The sequence below is a fragment of the Haliotis asinina genome, chromosome 5, assembly GCF_037392515.1.
Source record: "Haliotis asinina isolate JCU_RB_2024 chromosome 5, JCU_Hal_asi_v2, whole genome shotgun sequence".
NCBI classification, from domain to species: domain Eukaryota; kingdom Metazoa; phylum Mollusca; class Gastropoda; order Lepetellida; family Haliotidae; genus Haliotis; species Haliotis asinina.
Window position 1 is genome coordinate 26,241,522 of NC_090284.1, and position 21,242 is coordinate 26,262,763.

General features: G+C 37.7%; 1 protein-coding gene across 7 annotated transcripts; it reads left to right on the forward strand.

The window, feature by feature from the left end:
• Window positions 1-1,593: 1,593 nt before the first annotated feature.
• Window positions 1,594-19,316, forward strand: LOC137283270 (scaffold attachment factor B2-like). Of its 7 annotated transcripts, none has more exons than XM_067814706.1 (20): window positions 1,594-1,787; window positions 6,210-6,312; window positions 6,722-6,747; window positions 7,215-7,337; window positions 9,201-9,323; window positions 9,761-9,812; window positions 10,683-11,640; window positions 12,659-12,696; window positions 12,819-12,910; window positions 13,551-13,700; window positions 14,389-14,458; window positions 14,617-14,829; window positions 15,137-15,312; window positions 15,982-16,145; window positions 16,296-16,406; window positions 16,618-16,746; window positions 16,860-17,057; window positions 17,541-17,704; window positions 18,115-18,228; window positions 18,341-19,316. In XM_067814706.1, exons 1-20 carry the CDS (start codon window positions 1,665-1,667, stop codon window positions 18,664-18,666), a joined length of 3,453 nt encoding a protein of 1,150 aa, XP_067670807.1. In that variant the 5' UTR covers window positions 1,594-1,664; the 3' UTR covers window positions 18,667-19,316. The 7 variants fall into 7 exon arrangements, with proteins under 7 accessions (XP_067670807.1, XP_067670809.1, XP_067670808.1 ...); XM_067814708.1 differs by having other exon boundaries at window positions 17,556-17,704; XM_067814707.1 differs by having other exon boundaries at window positions 15,140-15,312.
• The last annotated feature ends 1,926 nt before the right edge of the window (window positions 19,317-21,242 follow it).

A 21,242-nucleotide genomic window follows, 5' to 3' on the forward strand; every position in this document is an offset into this window, starting at 1 on the left:
GCAGTACCATTGTGACGTCAAAACTGAACCATTATGACGTCATACGTCTAGCAGTAATGCACTAGTGTAACCGTAAACATGTTATGCTATAAGGGTAACGAAGGAGGGCAGTTGAAAAGATCGAGGGCTTCTGCAAATGATAATGCCCTGAAAAATAGCGTTACCGTTATTTTATAGCTAAAATGGATAGAATTATCATTAAAACGACCGCACGTTATCAGAAATGAGCGGGCCACTGTAACTTGATAATGCCCGCAAAATGCTTGACGGCGGGCCATTATCAAGCCCGTTGTTAGGTGACGTCATAAGTAGCTCAGCTGTTGAAGTTCAATCACCTACGGCTCGATTGAACTTGGGTTCATTATTGACCAAATATCTGACTCACATTCGTCATATGTGCCTGTGCCATTATGCACTTTCCTGCCTGTGCCAACCATAACAATTGTACCATAAATGACAACATACAACAATGAAAATATCGACTTGAAGTCTAACGTTGTTGATCACTGAAAACAATGACGGCTGGTAGCATGAGCAAAGGTCAAGGTCGAATGTCGTCACTCTCAATAGTGGCCTTTTCAACTGCCCTGCTTCGTCGGGCAGTTAATGAAAGACCTCGGGCTTCTGCAAATGATAATGCCCTGAAAAATAGCGTTACCCTTATAACAGTGGCCCGGTCATTTCTGATAACGTGCGGACTTTTTAATGATAATTCTATCCATTTTAGCTATAATGCAGTGTCGTCCACGGGCGAATAATAAAATTAATAATAAAATCATTTATCATCCAAAACTGTGTTCCACGGGAGAAGTCACGTGTGTGAGATTAGACGACATCTCCTATTGTAAACCAAAAGTCACTGTGTTCTGTAATCTGATTGGTTGAAAAACATGATCAAATGGTATTAGATTCCCGGAAATCTAATGCCAGTGCTGTGTTCACAGATGTTCATTGAAACCTAATGAAGAATGATTTTAGGATGATAAACAGAATCTTATCCTCGTGTCTACTGATATCAATTATACCAACACTCGTTCATAAAGGTAAACTTATTTGGAACTTTATCAACTCATGTTGATATATTTGATATCAGTAGACACTTGGGTGAGATTCTCTCTTTATCAAGCTAAAGACGATCGCGGTTACATTAGCGTAAATTGATAACGGTGTTACAATCTATGCCGAAACGTCGGATAATCTGTTACAGTTTCCCTGCTCTATGCAAAAATCAAGAAGTTTTTTCCATAAAGTCGTATACGTTATTGTTAGAAGAAATAAAGGATATTTTATTGAATCCACGAAACCAGAAGCTCACGGTGGCATAACGAAACATTAATCAATATGAACTACAAAAGAAAGTTGATTTGTTGATATTGATCCGCTGAACATAGCTTACTAAAAGTCACACCAATGTAGTAAGGATGTATGTAGCACGCTTATTTTGGGTGTAAATTATCATGCTATGGCTTTGTGTGTAATTTACAGCGTGTTCACATCGCGATTTGAATATGCGTTCACGATATATGCTATTTGGTTATACTGATTATCAACAAACATACTAAATTAGATCTATACTAGAACGGTATGTATTTCGAAACGAACCTTAGAGGTTCAGCATCCGGGGCACCTGCTGCATCCGGGCAATCTTAATATCATTCAGAAGCATGGCGGCTCAAGCTGACAAGAAGCTCGCTGAACTGCGCGTTGTTGATTTGCGTCAGGAACTGGAGATGCGTGGTTTAGACAAGACTGGTGTAAAGGCAGTATTACACGAAAGGCTGGCAAAGGTAAACATTTTGACTTTCTTCATTTGTCTTGTAGATGAAGAATTTTCTTAAACTTACAACTAGACAATGAACCAAGCCAGAGGGCCAGCGTGGTTCGGAACGATGTAATATTAGCTTTACTATCATGGTGACGAAGAGATATTTTCTCTAATAGGTCACTTAATGTGCTGTTAACGATTTCATAATAATGGATACGTGAAATGATGGAATGGTGTTTTTTCATCTTCCGTTAGATCTAGCGAGCATACTGTTGATGGCCAAAATGGCCGCTGATATCCACGACAACGATGAAGTAGGTCATGTGAACATGTGGAAATTCATTATAGTTGGTTTGTTTATTCGCTCATCTCACCACTAGTCAATATTTAGTGGCCTTAAGAGAGTAATTTAATTACTTATTTTTCAAAGGGTTCGGATACGACATACATACACATCTTGAAAGCATGTTAAAAAGCGTGTCCACTCGTTGATTTCTATTCCAACATTTTCAATGACATTTATGGCAATCGAAGTGCAACCTCATTTGGTAGGTTCCAGTTACTCACACCTTACATAGGAATATACTGCGAGGAAAGGAAATAATTACCTACCAAATGTTACGAGTGGTTCACTTTCTAGTGAAAATATCACAGATCACTGATGCCTGTATATGCTGCAAAGTCAACAGATATTATATGATTCTGAATGTGGGCCAGTGGGAGCAAAGTCTGGGCATCCCAGCGCTCTATAGGCACTTAGAAGAATTCTCGGGTTTCTTAGCAAATCACCCATCAAAACCCATGCCCTTAATTGTGCTTACATTGACCAAATTTAGGTTTGTCAAGTTTCGACTGTGCAGTTTTCAACCCCTTTCCTTCACACAACTGAATCCCCCATAGCACCAATGCAGACTTCTTGGCAGTAATTTTAATAATCACAAATGGTCGTCCAAGTAGTACTTTTGCCCTCTGAAGGAATAGTGTCTTCTGAATACTCGCATTGCTGGCCTGAAACAGCGTATCTTTTCTTAACGAGACGCAATTGCAGCCACTTTTTTTGCACATATTTTTGTTGCATTGAATCCACAACTGAGGATTTGTTGTCTGATTTCTCACAAATTTTGTGGAGCTTGGTTATGTTGCCAGACAACATTTACCACTTTTAGGTAATAATCCCTTTGTCTGGCACTATTTTATCACAGACAGTTTAGAAGTCAGCTGTTGGCATAAAGAAAAACGTATTTCTCTACTGGGAATTATGTCTCTTGTATCAGGGAGTCTGGATGTGCTTGGAATGGGATTTACTATTTCCAAATCATGCACATGTGTCACATCAAGGAGTAGATCCTCACTATCCAAGGATGTGAAAGTCTCTCTACGCTTCGTTTGTGCACATGAGATTTGGGGAGTCACTATCTCTGTCAAATAAATCACATGATTTGTCAATCTTTCTCATGTTGAACTTAGTCCTACACACCGAGAATGTCATATTCTCTCTCCAAGTTTCCAGCAGCAGCACATCAGAGAGCAAGGAGAATGAACGTAGTGGCGGAGATGATGTTGGGGTAGTATGGATATGTGAAAGAAAAGAGAGGCTAGCAAATAAATCTTTATCTTTTTTATGCCCCCAAACTTATGAACCCCCTTTGAACACTGAACACCCCCCACCCATCAAAAAAATAAGCACCCCCTTTCATAAAATAGTATCTATTCTTAAGAATAGGGAGAGGAACATAAACAGGGGTTACAGGTGGAAACCTTTCCCAAAATTTATGATAAACCAAGTGCTAAGTCATAGTAACTGTATTCTACATTTTGGACATGGTACTATTTTTTAAGTATAAGTATACATCTGCACTTTGGTTATTTTTTTTAAAGATGGAACTTGTTTTGTTTGTAAAGTTTGAATTTTCTAAATTTTGAACTACAGCCCAGGGGTTCCAGCAATAACCATCGTAACAGCTAGGAATTCTAAATATTTTGCATTATAATAAATGGAGTTTCCCAGTAATGCTAAATGTTTTCCAGATACATTGCTAACCTAAATATGGTGCCATGTGTAACAGGTTGGCTATCTTAAATCATCATGAAAGTCCAGAACTACTCAGAGTCAGTGCCTTGAAGCAACAGAATGTCAGGAAAAGCCTGGATGTGTGTTCATGTAAACATTTCACTGAAAAAAATTTCACCAGCAGTCTCTTGCTCAATAGTGCCAGGGCACAGGGCTTACTCATTTATAACAGCATAGGCCTGTATAATAATATCCTAAAGGAACCCTGATATTAATTGGAACCAGTAAACATATATTAATGTAGTGTTCCCGTCCTCTGGTAATTACTGGGGTTTTTTACCAATAAAAATTGTGATGATCCGGTATTTCCTACTGCCGTCGGTAAATTTTCATTGCATTGAGTTGCCTTTTTGTGAAGTTAATATATTTGCAGTTAAAACGTCTTTGTATATCTAGATATAGACTTTAGCACATTGCACATATGCAGATCATGCCATGTAATTGGCTGATACTGTCACACACTGCCATGCCCCATTATCTATTTATAGCTGTAGCACGTGGTAATCATTGCGTGCATAGTGAAAGGGAGCAGCGTACACTGACAGAGTTCTTTTCAGGAACAAATTAGATGCAAAATAAAAGTCAGACATCTAATCCAGTGGTTAAGGGTATGGAAAAATATGGCAATTTCCAATTGTGACATGTTATAACAGCCCTGTGCCTTTTCTTTCATTTTGTCATATTTACATAACCAGGAAAATTATCATAAAAAGATATCTTAAATAGTATATATAGTTGCCCATTTTCCGTTATCAAAAGCTTTTCATTTGCTAACATGACACATGATTAGTGGAAAGTACCTCCATTTTATAAGCTTCGTATGAATAACATGCGAGGCGATGCGCTTGATGATGGGCATCGTTGAAAGCTGTGGTTTCTAATGATGCAATTTCGACACAGTCTGCTATAGGGATTGTGATTGGCCAAAATCAAGCACGTTACCCAAGGCAGCCAGTCATATTACAGTAATGGATACTGTCCTGGTAAATAAAAACCTTCAGATTTAGATGAATGTTTTGGGTAAAATAATGGTATTTTGAACGCATTAAGCAAGAAACCACTATCAATATGTAAATTGTGGAACCTACTGAACGTTTTGTGCTGCGCTCTGACCTGTGACAAACATTTCATGCACATTTTCTTCTTTACACATTGTGTCTGAGCATAAAGACTTACATTACACGGTTGCACAATAGGATGGACAGAGTAATTTAATATGTTCATTTGACAACCTTTATGAATGCTGTTGTTGATTTTATTCATCAGTTTATTCTTTTTATTTAATGATATTCTGAACACTTTTATCGAAAGTAGTTGGACTGCATGAAATCATTTTCCGATTGCCTCAGCAAGGCATTGAATCGATAATTGTATTTAATGTAGGTCTAATGAACATATTCTCAAACAACAAGCAACACACAGCACACCTGCAACACATTTATTGACAGTATTTTGTTATGAATACTGATTACTTTCTCCCCACATAAAAACAGGTTCAGCCGGAATTTTCAGACCCTGTCGTCATAAGCCATCATCAACTTTCAATGTTAGCATTTTTTGCTTTTATTATTTTCCACTGGAATGCACTTTCTCTGGTTTTCATTCATCGATTACTTCTGTGTTTATGCAGTTTATTGCTCTTTCTGGATGAATTTGAGTCTTCTTTTTTTTTTGACACATACTTACCTAATCTCTGCACAGAAAAAAAATGTGCAAGTTTAGAACTGACATGGTAAATTATAGGGATGTTATGATACACTCACTTATTCAATAATTCATACCGTAGCCGTTATTCATAAATACAGTCTTTATTCATGGTCACCAGAACCAAATATGAATGAATATTTACATTCTTTTTTTTTTTATCTCGGCATGTTTTACTTGAGGACTTATTAAAGTGAGATGCAAGAATGTAGCATGTACTAGCATTGCAGTAGTGCAAGTCATGCTAGTTTGCAATGGCTGCACATATACTGTGGGCTACAACTATTAGTGTACTACGTACCAAACCCAAATGACAAAATAAGTTAACATGGTGGTTCCATATTGTCCATCAATCACTTAACTACAATATATTCGTGATTAATTATTCGCATTCGTTACCCAATACTTGTGATACATAGTGAATTCATTGCAGCCTTAGTAAATTATCATGCCTTTGCAATTTTTAATGTAAGAAAGTTTTGTTACAGCTCTATTTCTTCCAAACCGTTTCTCTATACTGAAAAAGGACATGGTAGCAACTTTCACCATTTATGATTATTCTTAGTATGTTTGGATAGCTTTATGGAAAGTAGTAGAATTGCCAGTCATGGCGTGAGATGATTAGTATACGCACAAGAAGAATATTAGAAGTTTTGTTTTTGATTACAGGCATTAGAGGATGAGGGGCATGACCCGAACGAATACACTTTTGCAGTGTCTGACACAACACCCAAAAAGACAGTAGAAGAAATAAAAACTTCCAGAAGTGCAAGTGAGTACATCAATTTTGAGATCTTAGTTATATTCTTGGTACAGTGGTGCAAGAATTTACATTGCCATCGTCATCATTAGGGAATGTGTTAGCCTGCTTTTGGTTCGAATATTTATTGATAGTCCCATAATCATGTGTGGACTCTTCAGCATGTTTAAGGAAGAGAATACCTGTACATTATTTTATAGGTCAAAAATCATTTCCCATTCTGCCTACAATAATGTTTGTAGACAGACTGGGATGTAGGCAGATTGGAACTCCAGTCAGAATGGGATGTAACCTGTTTTGTGAACATGAATTCTCTGAAAAATAATTTTGAGAAACATAACTGCAAGCTGTTCACCTTAAATGAGACTAGCAAGCAGTCATGGTCAAGGAGCTTTCAATGTACTGTTTTTTTTCATTGCAGGATCGAAAGGAAAATCAAAGGAAGAGGCAAGTATATTTTTTAGAAGTCCTGCATTTATCATTGATTGTATTGTTTGACAGTTCTGTATTCACATTAATCCATTTATTTAACTGCTGAAATATGTTAACCTGTTAATGTTTACTTTTTAAGTAGTCTTTAGCTGTGTCCTAAGTCTACGTCATCATTCAGAGAAATGAAATGTTACAACCCAGTGGCTCCAATATTACCTGGCTGATATTGTTTCCTTTTACTCACTCACTCACTCGTAACACATTGTATTCTAAATTACACTCTCCTGTGTAATCCAAAATATAACATCTGTTACGTTTGACCACAACCCAGATGGCTTGGTGTATTCATTCACTTTGTGAGTTATGCTCATGAATGAATAAACTTTATGACTTCACATCATTTCATGTATATTTAAAGTAGTAATACATTTGTATATATTTTGAATCAACATGTTGGAAACATTTATTTGCCGTGGCATTAGGGGGAAGAAGAAGAGGAGGAGGAGGAAGAAGAATTGTTTGAAGAGGACATTGAGGGTGAACCAGATGAAAGTGAAGACATTCTTGAGGATGTTATTGGGGAGGATGTTGAAGCAGAGGAAAAGGTGAGTTGTATTGTTGTCTTGTGAAAGATCGTTGTGGTGCTTTCATGAGAGATCTGTACTGCATGTTCGTTCATCTGACTATGAGCATTTGTAGTTGATCAGTAACTGCTCATTTGGAGACATTACAGATAACTGGTCCCAGGAAACTATTATGGTTTCCAGGTAATTACCTGGAAATGGGAAAACAGAAGAAAGGAAACCTACTCTTAACCTAGGCCATTTTGTGAATGCTTCTGTAGGTGGTTATTAGCTGTTGTTGCAAAGGAAATACATGTTCAGAAACATGTTGCTGCTGAGTTGATTTGCACAGGTTTAATGATATATATTATTCTCCTTGTCTTTCTGCGTCCTAGATATCGCCAGGGTATATGATCCGATAAGCCTCCACTATACCATGACAAATTCACTCTCATCTGGAAAACTATCTCCAGAACACTTACACAGGTCACATGTAATGGAGCGCCTCTATTTTTGAAATCCAAAATAAGAAACTAAAGTGTAACGAGTATCACAACTCAAAGAAACAGAAGGTCAGGTACTACTATGATTTTGTTTTAAATAATGTTTCTTTCGGGGGAAAGTGTTACTTGTGCAATTTAAGAAAGAGATATTCAAGACTTAGTTGGGGTTGTTGTGAACGGTGATCTTTTCACCAGGGTAATAATGTGAGTACTTTTCACATACACTTGAAGTACAGAAGTTGAACAATATAAATATACACATTTTTCTATTGTTATATGGGACTGAATTGATATGAGGAAAATGTTATTGGTTTGTGAAATTTAGGAAAGAGATGTTCTCTTTTGCTATCTTTGAAGATGTACAGGGAATGTAGAAACTGGAGAAATGCCTTCATATGGACAAGAATGAATCATAGGATCACCAAAAGAACATTTAGCTATTGTTGGTTTTAGAACTAGAAGCTTGCAGACACTGACAGGCTTGTGCTTTTGACAAAACTGCCTACCATATTAGTTTCACAAGCTTTGTAACAGTTCACAAATGTTTCTTTTTTATTTTGTTTATAACCGAAATGATTTATGTGGTTATTCATCACACTTGAGAATGTCTGGTAGTTTTGTGTTCATTTCACTGTTCACACATGTTTTAATGACCTTGACCTTGCAAAACTCATTTTGAACTTGGCATGGAACAAGTTGTGAATACCAAAAGTTAAAATTAGCTCTTGGTAATGTACTCAATAAATGTGACCTTAGCCTTCATAGGGAAAATAATTATGTTTATATCTGAGTGGATGACATGTATGATTTAAGGTCAAGGTTTCACAATATTGAGGTAAGCATGAAATATAAAGATTGTACAAGACAATTTGGATGTTTATGATTGGATTTTGACAAGACTTAGTTGGGGTTGTAGTAAACAGTGACCTTTTCACTCGGGTAATAATGTGATGACTTTTCAAATTACAGTTTGTATATGGAAGTTGCACAATGTAAATACACGCGTTATTTTTTTATTATTACATCATAATATGGGGACTGAATCAATATGATCAAACTGAACGCTTAGATTTCTGTTATTAAGGTTGGTTGGTGCATGGCACTTTGTTGTAGACTTGACCCATCTTCAATAAGTGTGATGTCAGGTTTCATGTGTAATTTTCAATGACATAGAATTATGTTGGAAGGGCCTCATGCAAAACAGTTTGTGCTTACGAAGTTACACAGTGAATACAAAATTAGCAGACATACTTAACCAGAGAGAAAAACCATCATGTTTGTTTGTGAAGTTCTCAATTGCATGTGCACACTGTGTCTTGATGAAGCTTAGTATTCATCAGTACCAATCCAGTGGTTTACCTGTAGCTTCATTATTGCATGTTGCCTGTGTGTTGTCTTGCAGACAGACTTTGAACAAGTTGAACATGAAATAGAGCCAGAGACAGTAGATAATGTCACTGAGAATGAGGTTGAAACAGAAACTGAAATTGAAAATACTTCTGGGCAAGAATTGGTGGAACCAGAGGTAATTTTGTATTTTAGATATTCTTTTTGTGATCTTATAATCCTGTATTCATTAAAATGATAATTTGATGGTGACATCTGCTGTTGAGGCCCATTGATGCTGCTTTAACAACTACTTTTATTTGTTGTCATGTTTGCCATGTCTGATCTTCAACAGATAAGTCTGATGTGCCTTTTTATCATAATGTGTAATGTTTACATTTTATGAGAAAAGATCTGATCAATCATTTATTTTAATCTATTAACCAGACCTGTGAAAATGAGTCTTAAAAACTACAATGATAGTACAACCTTGTAAATTATTGCATTGATTGACATTCCAATACAAGATTGTCCTGAATGTTTCTTCATTTGAACAAGTGTCATGTTAAAAGGATTTTATTTAGCTTCAGGTAAACAGTAATTTCATTCTCATTTAAAGCAAAATGTGTTTTCCAGGAAGTGATCGAAGGGGATATTATTGATGTGTCAGAGGCTGTGGATGATGAAGGTAAGTTTCTGTAAGGAAGGACATATCCAAATACTGGTAGAACATCAAATAGTCTTTTTAAAACAAGAAAATTTCATTTTTACCTGAAGATTGGCATAACTTTTGTTGTCTCTTTGAAAGTAGTAGAAATGAACATGAACGAGTATTATTGTAATCTCTTTTTAATGATAGTATAGCCTATAAAATGAGATTTAATTATTTCCACTTATGTAGTATTGGCTATGGATAGAACATGGCATCTTACAGTACCATCCATACTGGTATTTCGTTTTATCATCGCACTTCGGAGAACCTGGACACTAACATACTGGATGGATATTTTGTCAAGTTTCATTGTATTACTGTGAAGAAACAGTTCCAACATCACTTGGACCTACTGAAGCCTTGATGTGTGAGGAAGACTTCTTGGGACATCTTGCCACTGTGATATTTGTTATGGATTTGACCCTTCAGAAAAAAAATTTGACATGGACACACCTTTGTAAAGAAATAGATGCTGTGATGAAGAGCGGTAGTACTGCCTGGACAGGTCGTAAACAACAGTAAAGAAGAATTTCGTGTCTGTGAATCAGTTGATATTCCCGAGACCAAGGTGTTGATTGCGAAGACTGATAACTGTATTGTTCTACATTCTGAAGACATTTGATTCAACAGAAGGGATGTTACCAGTGAACGAACATTTTATAGTTCCTTATGGACTTCTGCGAAGCACTCATCAGTAGTTAGTTGAATCCTTTCTATCATAATTATGTTAGTTGCTTTGTGCAAAACTGATGCAAATCTCATAGTGCAAGGTGAGTATGAATTTTAATATCAAATGGACGTTGTATGATGTGGTCTAAATTTGTTTTAACTTAAAAATTTCTCTAGCCCCACAAGATGATGGTGAAATGGCGATGGATGTCGGCCAGGATGATGCCATAGGTGACTTGGATGAGGAATTTATAGGGGATGGTGAGGGAACATTTGAAGGTGAAATTGAGATGGACGAAGCTGAAGGTGAACCTGTGCCTGAAGAAGATGCAGATCCTGAGATGGAGACTGAAATTATAGATGAAGCTGAACTGGAAGCCGAAGCTGAGCCAGAGGAAGAAGAGGCTGAAGAACAGACAGAGGTTGTAACTGTTCCTGAGGTCAACCATGTTCCTGCCCCTGTTCCTGCCCCTGCCCCATCCCCTACAAAACCCACTACACCAGCAAAGACCAAGGCCACTACCCCAGCAGCTAAAGTGACACCTGCGCCAAAAAGTACGCCAAAAGCAGTTGCAGCAAAAGCTGCACCCAAGGTCGCTACAGCAAAGTCAACTCCAGCAAAGACACCTGGAGCAAAGTCTGTTGCAAAATCTCCTGCAGCAAAACCAGGAATCACACCTAAAAATGCCGCAGCTGACAAAACTGCGACAACAGTAAAGACTCCTGCTGCCCCAAAGGCCCAAACCAAGACTGCAACCCGATCATCCTCACCACGAGTGGCTGCAGCTAAGGCATCAACTGCAACAGCAAAATCAACAGATACAACAACACAGGCAGCACCAGTAGCAGCGACAACAGCAAAGGACTCTAAGGATGAAATCGCCCTATTTGAACCAACGGATGATTCTTTTGATGTGCGTGTTGATGACACTCAAGTGAATGAGATTGATGCAGATCTGAAAGAAGAAAAAGGAGGAGAGAAGGCTGCTGCTGCTGATGCAACGGCAAGTGAAGAGGCCAAAGGAGAGGCCGGCGAGACTGTCAAAGTGAAGACTGAGGACAAAGCTAAGTCAACTGACAAAAAGGATGAGAAGAAACCTGAAGATAAAAAAGAAGATGCAAAACCTGCCAAGAGGTTGGTTTGGTTTGTATTGATGTCTTCTTGATCATGCTAAAGTCTTCAAGATCGCTCAGCTTTCACTTTCCATAACGACCAGATGAAAGAGATTGTCATTGAATTGAGCTGCTTCAGTTATGTTGAAGTTAGCTTACACCAATGAGTTAGGTATTCTTTTGCATTAGCTGTCCTCCTTTAGACGCTTCTAAGTTTCTTGCGTTTCACCTCTCCCTCAAACCAGGATGTAAAACAACAGCACAACTCAACTTTTAAAAAAAAAGTGTCTATTAAGAGAAATAAATTCAGAGCCATCATTTTCTGTTAATTTACAAGAGAAAAAACCTATTTGTATAATGAAGAAATTGAAGAATGAGCTAAGCATGTCGGTCGTCTGAAGCAAGCATGAGCAAGTCTTTGTCAAGGTGACAGCAGAAAACCAGCTTTTAATGTCATCAGATTTGGTTCCCATCCCTAGGAATGATGTGTGGCTGCACAAGGTTCCCTTTGCTTTGATTCAGTGTTCTTGTCCAGTGCTCACCACGAAGGGATTTTATTAGTTTTATTCCCATTAATGACAAAAAACTCTTCCTCTTCATTTACCATTTTACATCAGTGAACCCAGCCATTGATTCCACTTTGGGAAAGGTTCATGGTCAGTTAATTGAGTCATGAAAGTCTGTTTGACCTGAGGTTGAAGGTGATTTGTTTTGATATTATCCTAGTGCGATAAGCACAACGATCAGAATAAATTGCTGTGATATGGAATTGAATTTATTGGCAAGGAGTTCTTATCCAACCACATTATTTCAATACATGTTTAAAGCCAGTGTTCATGTTACCAAAACAGTAAGCAAAATATACCATATTCTTGGAAGAATACAGCCAATATCTTTTGCAAGGTGAAAACATTTTCTTGAAATTTTCTTGCCCTTCTTGATTTGACATTTTCTTTCAGAATCTTTCTATATACATTTCACTTGCCATTCTGTCATGTTACCATTTCAACATGGATTCCCCACTTTTTTGTCTATTGTAGTTCTGAGGGCAAGGAAGGCAAAGAGAAAGAGGCAAAGAGTAAGTGTGTTTAATCTTGTTAACAAAGAAGTGTTTGTATCATAAATTATTGAATAGTTTGAAAATTCAGTGAAATTGGTAAAATAAGAGTTATAATCATTAAAATCAATTTCATTACCCAGGTAGTCAGCATAGTCGCAACCTGTGGGTGAGTGGCCTGGCTTCATCAACTAGAGCCACAGATCTCAAGTCACTTTTTAGCAAATATGGAAAGGTGAGATTATTACTCTTTTGTAGTATATTGTACCTGCAGAATAGTAAAGCAAAAAGCCTCTTGCATGTCAAGATGCTTACTACATTTTGCAGTGTATAAGTGCACATTTTTCATACTAAGAATTAAATGGCTTTGAAGAATTTGTCAAATGAATGAGTGAGTGAGTGAGTTTAGTTTTACGCTGCAATATCCCAGCTATATGTCGATGGTTTGTAAGTAATTAAGTCTGGACCAGACAATCCAGTGATCCACAGCATGAGCTTGATCTGTGTAATTGGCAACCGATGATGAGCCTGACAACTCAATCTTGTTAGTCACCTCTTACAACAAGCATGGGTTACTGAAAGCCAATTCTAATATGGACCTTCATGTGTTGAGAGCGTTTGAATGAGAAGATCATCTGTCACTTTAAGGCTCTTGCCACTCTTTTTAATTCTGCCAAAACAAATGACATCTAAATTCATGTTTTGATGTTTAATGATACTAGCACTTCCCATCGTGCAACTATTCTGGTGATGAGAAACATGTTCACGTACAGGATCGTTTGTGAGAAATCCTGCATGTTTATAGCAACATTTACTCTTTCTCTCAGTCTCACAAAACAAGGAACACCATTATGACTGATAGTCTACCCTTGTAGGTAATTGGAGCCAAAGTTGTGACCAACGCTCGCAGTCCGGGCTCAAGATGCTATGGATTTGTGACGATGTCAACAGCTGAAGAGGCCTCCAAGTGTATTCAGCACTTACATCGGACTGAACTGCATGGGAAGATGATATCTGTGGAAAGGGTATAGCTTACACAGTATTTTGAAACTTAAAATCCTCAAAATTTCTTTGCATTTCTGTAGGTTTAAATGTAAAAACCTGTGTGCACATGCCATAACATGATGTATTTTACATCTGCTTAACATTTGTTATAGCAGAAATGTGAAGACCACATTTATCCAGAAATACTTGTCTGCTAGTATGTTACTCCACAAGTGAAAATCATTGAGACTATCAAATAACATGGAATCAATAGCTATCTACTTAGAAATACCTGGATACTAGGAATGCCACAATACATTGATGCAACGATACATTTTCAGAAACGATACAATTATCTGTGCATTCAAAGTGTCTCAGTATTTAGTTTGAAAGTATTGGTTTAAATATGTTTATGTATCCTATACATTTTTTAAATGTATTTCTGTATATTTATTTATTTTTTATGAGGTATAAATGATAATTTTTCTTGCTCAAAGATGGGAAATTAGAACTTATTAAACTCTGAGAATTATATGTTGATCTTGTCATGGACAATTATAAAATTTGAAATATTGACGTTCAAAATGTAACTAAATTTACGCCTAAATAAAGCAAAAATAGGTATCATGATACACAATGATCATGAAGCTTATGTATTGAGACTTCCCTACTGAATGATACTATCTAGAGTTATAGTGTATCTTATTTTTACCTCCTTTATTTGATAAGGCTAAGAATGAACCAGGTGGACCCAGTAAGGCAGCTCTACTAAAGAAAGCAGAAGACAAGAAACCAGCTGGTAGGTACTGATAATTGTACATTACATTGGCTATTTTCTGTTTAGTGTTTGTTTGATTATTGGCTATTTTCTGTTTAGTGGTTGTTTGATGTGTACCAGTGTATTAAGATTGCTTATAAATCAAAGCTTCTCTCACCTTAAAGCTCATTTGTTGTCAGACAAGAAGGATGCAGAGAAGAAGGATGGGGAGAAGAAGGTAGAGAAGAAAGTTGAAAGGAAGGCTGACAACAGAGACAGTCGGTCCAATAGGCGTCCACATCATGACGACCGTGCTAGAAGAGAAGCTAGGCGCCCAGAGAAAAAGCATAGTGATAAACAAACGTCATCCACAGATACCAAGAGACACCCAACAACATCACCTAAATCAGCAGGTTTGTCGTGTATCAGACTTTGGCGTGAATGCTTTCACTATTAAAGGAGACAGTGTTTGCTCATTGTTCAGTTTAAAGGAATATATTTTGTCATAATCTCCAATCATTTGTAAAGATTGCTTTTTAATCAGGCAATCCACATAAAATGCAGTTATTAACTGTCATGCATTCACCTTAACAGTGAAAAAGTTCAGTTACAAGACTTTTTTCTCAGGCGCGTGCCCCCCCCCCCCCCCCCCCCCCCACAAAGAAATTGAAGGAAGTGGTAATACACATTCACATTCTAAATACCAAATATTATCTTCAGCAGAGAAAAAGAAAGCTGAAGAGAAGAAAGACGAGAAACCAAAAGATAAGGTGACAAAGACAGAAGAGGAAGGAGAGAAGAAAGAGGAAGATGGAGAAAAGGATGAAAAGAAATCTGAATCCAGCAGATCCCAGTCCAAGGATCCTAAGGATATACTGTCATTTGAGAAGATCAAGGTAAAGCTTGTTTTTCGAAATTTTCATCTCTGTGTTGTTTTGTCTCCAGCAACTTGTTATGGAAAACAAACAGTGCATTGTTTGATAACATGTTAAAAGATGAAACTATATGGAAACATGGGATACGATAAGAAAGCCATATTAACTCAGTGCACCTAATGGCTTCAAGAGTTCTATGTCATCCGTGAAGGTCCCGGGGTAGAATAGGCCTTCAGCAACCCATGCTTGCCATAAAAGGACACTCAGCTTGTCATAAGAGGCGACTAACGGGATCGGGTGGTCAGACTCGCTGGCTTGGTTGACACATGTCATCGGTTCCCAATTGCGCAGATCGATGCTCATGTTGTTGATCACTGGATTGTCTGGTCCAGACTCGATTATTTACAGACCGCCGCCATACAGCTGTAATATTGCTGAGTGCAGCGTAAAACTAAACTCACTCACTCACTCAAGAGTTCTATGATCTATAGGGAGTTTAGATTGATAATTGTGCCATTTGAAACTGACATCCAGTGGAGAGGAAACAAAGCTGCTTTGAGCAGGTGATCTGGATATTGTCACTATGTAAATATAACAAAAAAAACGAGAATACTTTTGAAATTTGTTATTCAAAGGATGTGATTTATTCAGGAACATTATGCATAATGCATATCATGATTTCTTCCCCAGGCTGAGCGGGAACGAGAACGTCTCCGGCAAAAAGAGCGTGCCTTGCGTGATGAGGAGAGGAGGAGACTGGCTGAAATTGAGAGACAGCGATCAAGACAGAAGCAGATTCACCTTCGTCAGCGAGAAGAAGCCATTCGACTTGAACGGGAAAAAGATAGACTGAGGTATATCAAAATAGTGCATGGAATAAATGAGAAAGAGTTGAGTTCAGTCAGTGTTTACACATCATCAATAAAGCACCTAATTGTATAAACCAAGAGATGTCTTTCCTACTTTGAATAAGTCTAATATTCTGTATTGATCTGTTAATACAGGCTAGAGCGAGAAAAGCTTGAACGAGAACGTATTGAAACAGAAAGACTGCGTCTGGAACGTGAAAGACTAGAGAGGGAAAGACTAGAACAACTCCGGCTTGAGCAACGAAGGTGAGGTCAATGTGACAACGACCTAACTTAGTGTAGAAACATTTGAAAAATCAAAAGAATGAAGTATTCACTTCATTTGTGCTTTCATCACCAAACAGAAGTGTTGCAGAGAATACCAATGTTTTGCATGTAATTCAAACATGAAGTTGTTTTTATAGACGAAATAAATACTTAGAGGCCAAATGAACATTTTGTTGATTGTAACTTACAGATTAGATGACCAGCGAAGAGCCGCCAAAAGACCATTTGACAGTCGTGGAAGTCGCCATGATGATGACTACTGGAGCAGCCCCCCAAAACGATCCATGTCTGATAGATTTGATAGTTATGGCGATTCTAGGTAAGGAATTCAGGTGCTTTATGTGATACTTACATCCCTGTATGTTCTCTAGAAAGTGTTATTCCAGGTGTGTTACTCAGTTCTCAACAGTCAAAACTATTATTGTCTTTCAGACGAGATAATCGTATTGACCGAAGTGCTAATACGGACAGAAAGGTGGAGCGATACGATAGGCGAGACAGCCGTAATGCAGATACTCGTGGTTCTAACAGGGGACGCATTGAAGACCGAAATGACAGAAGGGATATGCCAGTGCAGCATGGGCGTGATAGGGAAGAACGGCATGGAAGTGGCTTTGGAGAAGCCCAAAGGTACTTCTAGCTTTATTACAAAACACTTATAAAAACTGGGTGATATACTCAGCTCAGCCATGTCGATTGTGTCATTGAATCTTGGTCTGAATTGTATGATAGTGAATCACTGATTTGATTGACATGATAGGTGTTTACAAGCTGCCAGTTGGAATAAAGCTGGACATAATTTCATCCCTCAAAGTAGGATAATCCTCATGAAGTTTTGACTTTACACGTTTTTTCCATCAAGAACATTTATGACATAAACATTCTTTGTGATTTTCTTGTGTATGAAGTATTTTTCATTGGTTTATATCTAGGCAACACCAGAAATCAGTTTTTTCATGGGTTAAGTTTATTTGAAATTCTTTTATGACTAACTTTTGAGAATTAGCATGATTCAGATCCAGATCTATAATTATTCTGAATAACTTATATGTAAATATTTATAAGTTGATCTACTTAGTTAATGTGGGTTTGTGAGCATCTACCTATCTTCAGATATTCTGAAACTAGAAACCCCAGAGATGACAGACGAGACACACGGACACACAACCGACAGGAAGAGAACAGACGAGATTTTAACAAAGGTCGAGATGATGACAGAAGGAACACCAGATTGCCTCAGCGCCATGATTCTCGGGGTGATTGGAAATCAGATAGAGGTAAGAACAGTATTAGAAAACTTGGAAAGAAAAACTCAAAAGAATTCCTAAATATCCACTGATTTTAAACTAAAGGTGAACATGTAGCTTAGTCTGAAGTAAAATCAATCAAATGTTATATCTGTTATTTAAATTTTCTTTGTGATTGCCATTCTTTATTCTCACTCATGAAAGCACATTTTGTGTGAAGGTGAAAGTTGTATATGAATATTGTGTTTTCCAGATGTTTTTTTTTTTATTTTTACTTTTTTAATTCAAAAGTGTCAGTTATGTTTCATATTTTTCCGCCTTTCGATAAATTCATTCAAAAAGGTCCTTAGGGCTGTATCTCAGCTGTGGGATGGTCAAAACACAGTTGCTTTTACATTATTTATAAGTTCAAATTTTACCATGAGCATTTATGTTAACAGACACAAGGGTGGTTGTAGCAAGTGGGCGTGATAACTGGCAAGGACAGAGTGGCTCTGGGGTACAAGATGACAGACGTAGCAAGAATTTTAATTCTGGATCTGGTATGATGTCAAGTAAGTTTTTCTGTCTTTTCATAGTCTAGAATTGCTACCTAACACAGATCAAAGATTAGCCTGTTCAACTATTGAAACAGTTGTTGTATGTATGATTAATTACTTTCTACAGATGGTGCTAATTCCAATCAGCGTCAGTCGTGGGGAAATAACAGTGATCGTAGCAAGATAGACCAATCCTGGGGCCATGGTGTTGTGGACAACTCAGGGCCCCGAGGAGGAGGTGGTGACCGGTGGATGGGCGGAGTACAAAGTACACACAGTGACCGAGGAGGAGGATTCAACATGGGGGGTAGCGGGGGTATGATGAACAACATGGGGGGACCAGGACTGTACATGGCTACCACCCCACAAAACCCAAATCTGATGATGATGGGTGGAATAACCAGACAACCAGAGGCACGCTATTTGCAGCAAGGAACACTTCGCAGATTCTAGATGGAATGTTGTGTCTAATGTATGGTTCGGACAGGATGTGTGTTCATAGGTCGTGTTCATATATGATAAATAACATTTCCAACAAATCTGTCAAGTCTTTATCTTGGAATCTTACCAGTTTCCACATTTGATATTGTTGTAAAGAGTACTAGTATATAAATCCCATAAAAAGTGATCATACAGCAGTTACCTATTTCATGATTATTGTGCTTAAGAAGTTCGACTCAGTTTGATCTTTCATGTTGTGTTCACAATGGCTACTCAATAATGGACTTGATTCACCACTCATTGCAAACATACACCCATTTTTTTAAAACATTGTATGGTCAAGCGATTTATGGTCAGTGATTCAATGGAATCTGTAATAATTTGCTTTTGAGTGTATGTTACATCATTTTGAGCCTTTTTATTCAGCTTATGTACAAATATGAATTGTATGTCCAACTAAGTCAGCATTTTATTTGTATATGGCCATTCTTCAGCTGCGTCAGCAACAGATTTCACATTATTTTTGTCCATGTGGAAGGAAATATTATTTTATTAATTGTTATACGTATTATCACATCAACATTTTAGGTGATATATTTTATGATGTTGAAATGTTTTTTCATCAACTTATTTCCAGTCATCCAATAAACTCTCTCTTTGTATTTTTATTTGTTTCTTTTGATGAGAATTAATGGATGAAACTACAAATTTGCAGTGCACTTGATCACCTTTATTTGGAAATGAATGTGGAGTTGTGCTTTGCTTTTACAATCATGGAAACATTTCCTCTCATTTCATGCATACTAGCTGACATAAGTAACTAAAGTATACATATGAAGATGTGACAAGTAACCACTGTTGGAAGAGAATGGTTTACTCGTAAAGTCGCGCAAAATAGAGATAAAATACAAATAGCTTCTGAGAACAGTTGATCAAACTATAGTTGGCACTGAGGTCGCTCAGCCAGGTATGAGATTGGACTGTGGACTCAATTGTCATGAAATGCATGTGCTGCCGGCTGGCACAAGGAATGTTAACAGTCTATTGCTTTCTTTATTTTCAAGGTACAAATACACAATGTCATTTAGAAAGTGGTTAAGTATAAGAGTATAGTTAGGCTAGTTGTTCGTACAGCAAGGGTTGAGTCTTATTCAAGATTCAAACCCACAGTCCAAACTCAGCAATCCAGTCCACTCGCCCACGGTTACTGCAACAAATGTAACAACTGGTGGTCCAGGTTATGAACTCAATATTTTGCATATGTGCAAAAAGCTGTTGATAATAAACAATGACACAGATGTGTACACATGAACATTAATCATTCACCACCCACATTTTGTATATTGCATGAGAAAGGGGCGGCGGGATAGCCTAGTCATTAAAGCATTTATTCGTCTTTCTGAAGGCCCAAGTTCAATTCCCCACAAGATTACAATGTCTCCTACCATGATATTCCAGAAATACTGCTAAAAAGGTAGCCTAAAACAATACTCAGTATATTGTATGAAAGCAATACATCTTGAAATCAAATCCAGTGTGTAACTCTAACATTTTTAGCTGATTAACCAAGAAATTTGAAACTGGATAACAAATTACCTACGATCTGACAGAATACACAAAATGGTGAACATCAACAATGCTGGAAAGTATGGCCACCGTTCTTGGTCACCATTCTAGTTGTTACTCAGTTCTCAATTTGTATTTATTGTGACAGTCCTATAGTGATAGTCCTATAGAATTATGTAAGTTGTTTGACTTTGCACTCAGCTTTATTCCAGCTGAAGGTTGCGGCCTATGAATAATGGAGTCGAGACCAGACAGTTCAGTGATCAACATCATCAGCATCAATATGACGGCCAAGTCATCAAGCCTAACGTTAGACGCCTCTTACACTTAGAATGGGTTCCTAAAGATATATTCCAACCTGGGGCTCCTTTCGGGGTGTGGTAATGTTTCGCTGGCCTTTTTTTCTGCAAAGGGACAATGAGGGTCCAATAACCATGAGTTCCTTCCTGAATAATAACGGGACGTTAATTGGAACTGGTGGACTGGGTCAAGCAATTGCATCTTACCAGAGGAAGTAGGACTCGGTCGTCATGGTCATTTGTCTCCTATGTTTCTTGAGATCCTTGACTTCACCAGTGGCCACGTGCTTCCTCACAATAACCGTGTAATGTCTATTTCAAGTACCTTCGTTTCCCTTTACACGACTGTTTCGTACGGCGATACACGATTTGTTCATTTTGCCATCCGACGATATCGGTTGAGCTGTCCGATTCGCCGGATCTGACAGCAATTATGGCGCCCGCCTCAAGACGTCACTCTCAGATGTACGAGCAGAAAGTGATTGCAATTCTTGGATTGTATCTCATGGTCAAAAAAAGGAAAGAAGTATTCGAAAATAACGAAAAGAGCAGGGGGCGTATCACTATCTGGTACAGGAGCTGAGCCTTGATAACATGAAATTTCAGGACTATTTTCGTTCAATGAATTTTTTTTTATCAGGCTTCACCATCTGAGCTGTCAGAACAAGAAAGGTGGCTACTGCCTCACAATGTGATACACCTCTCACATTCCAAGGTTCACAT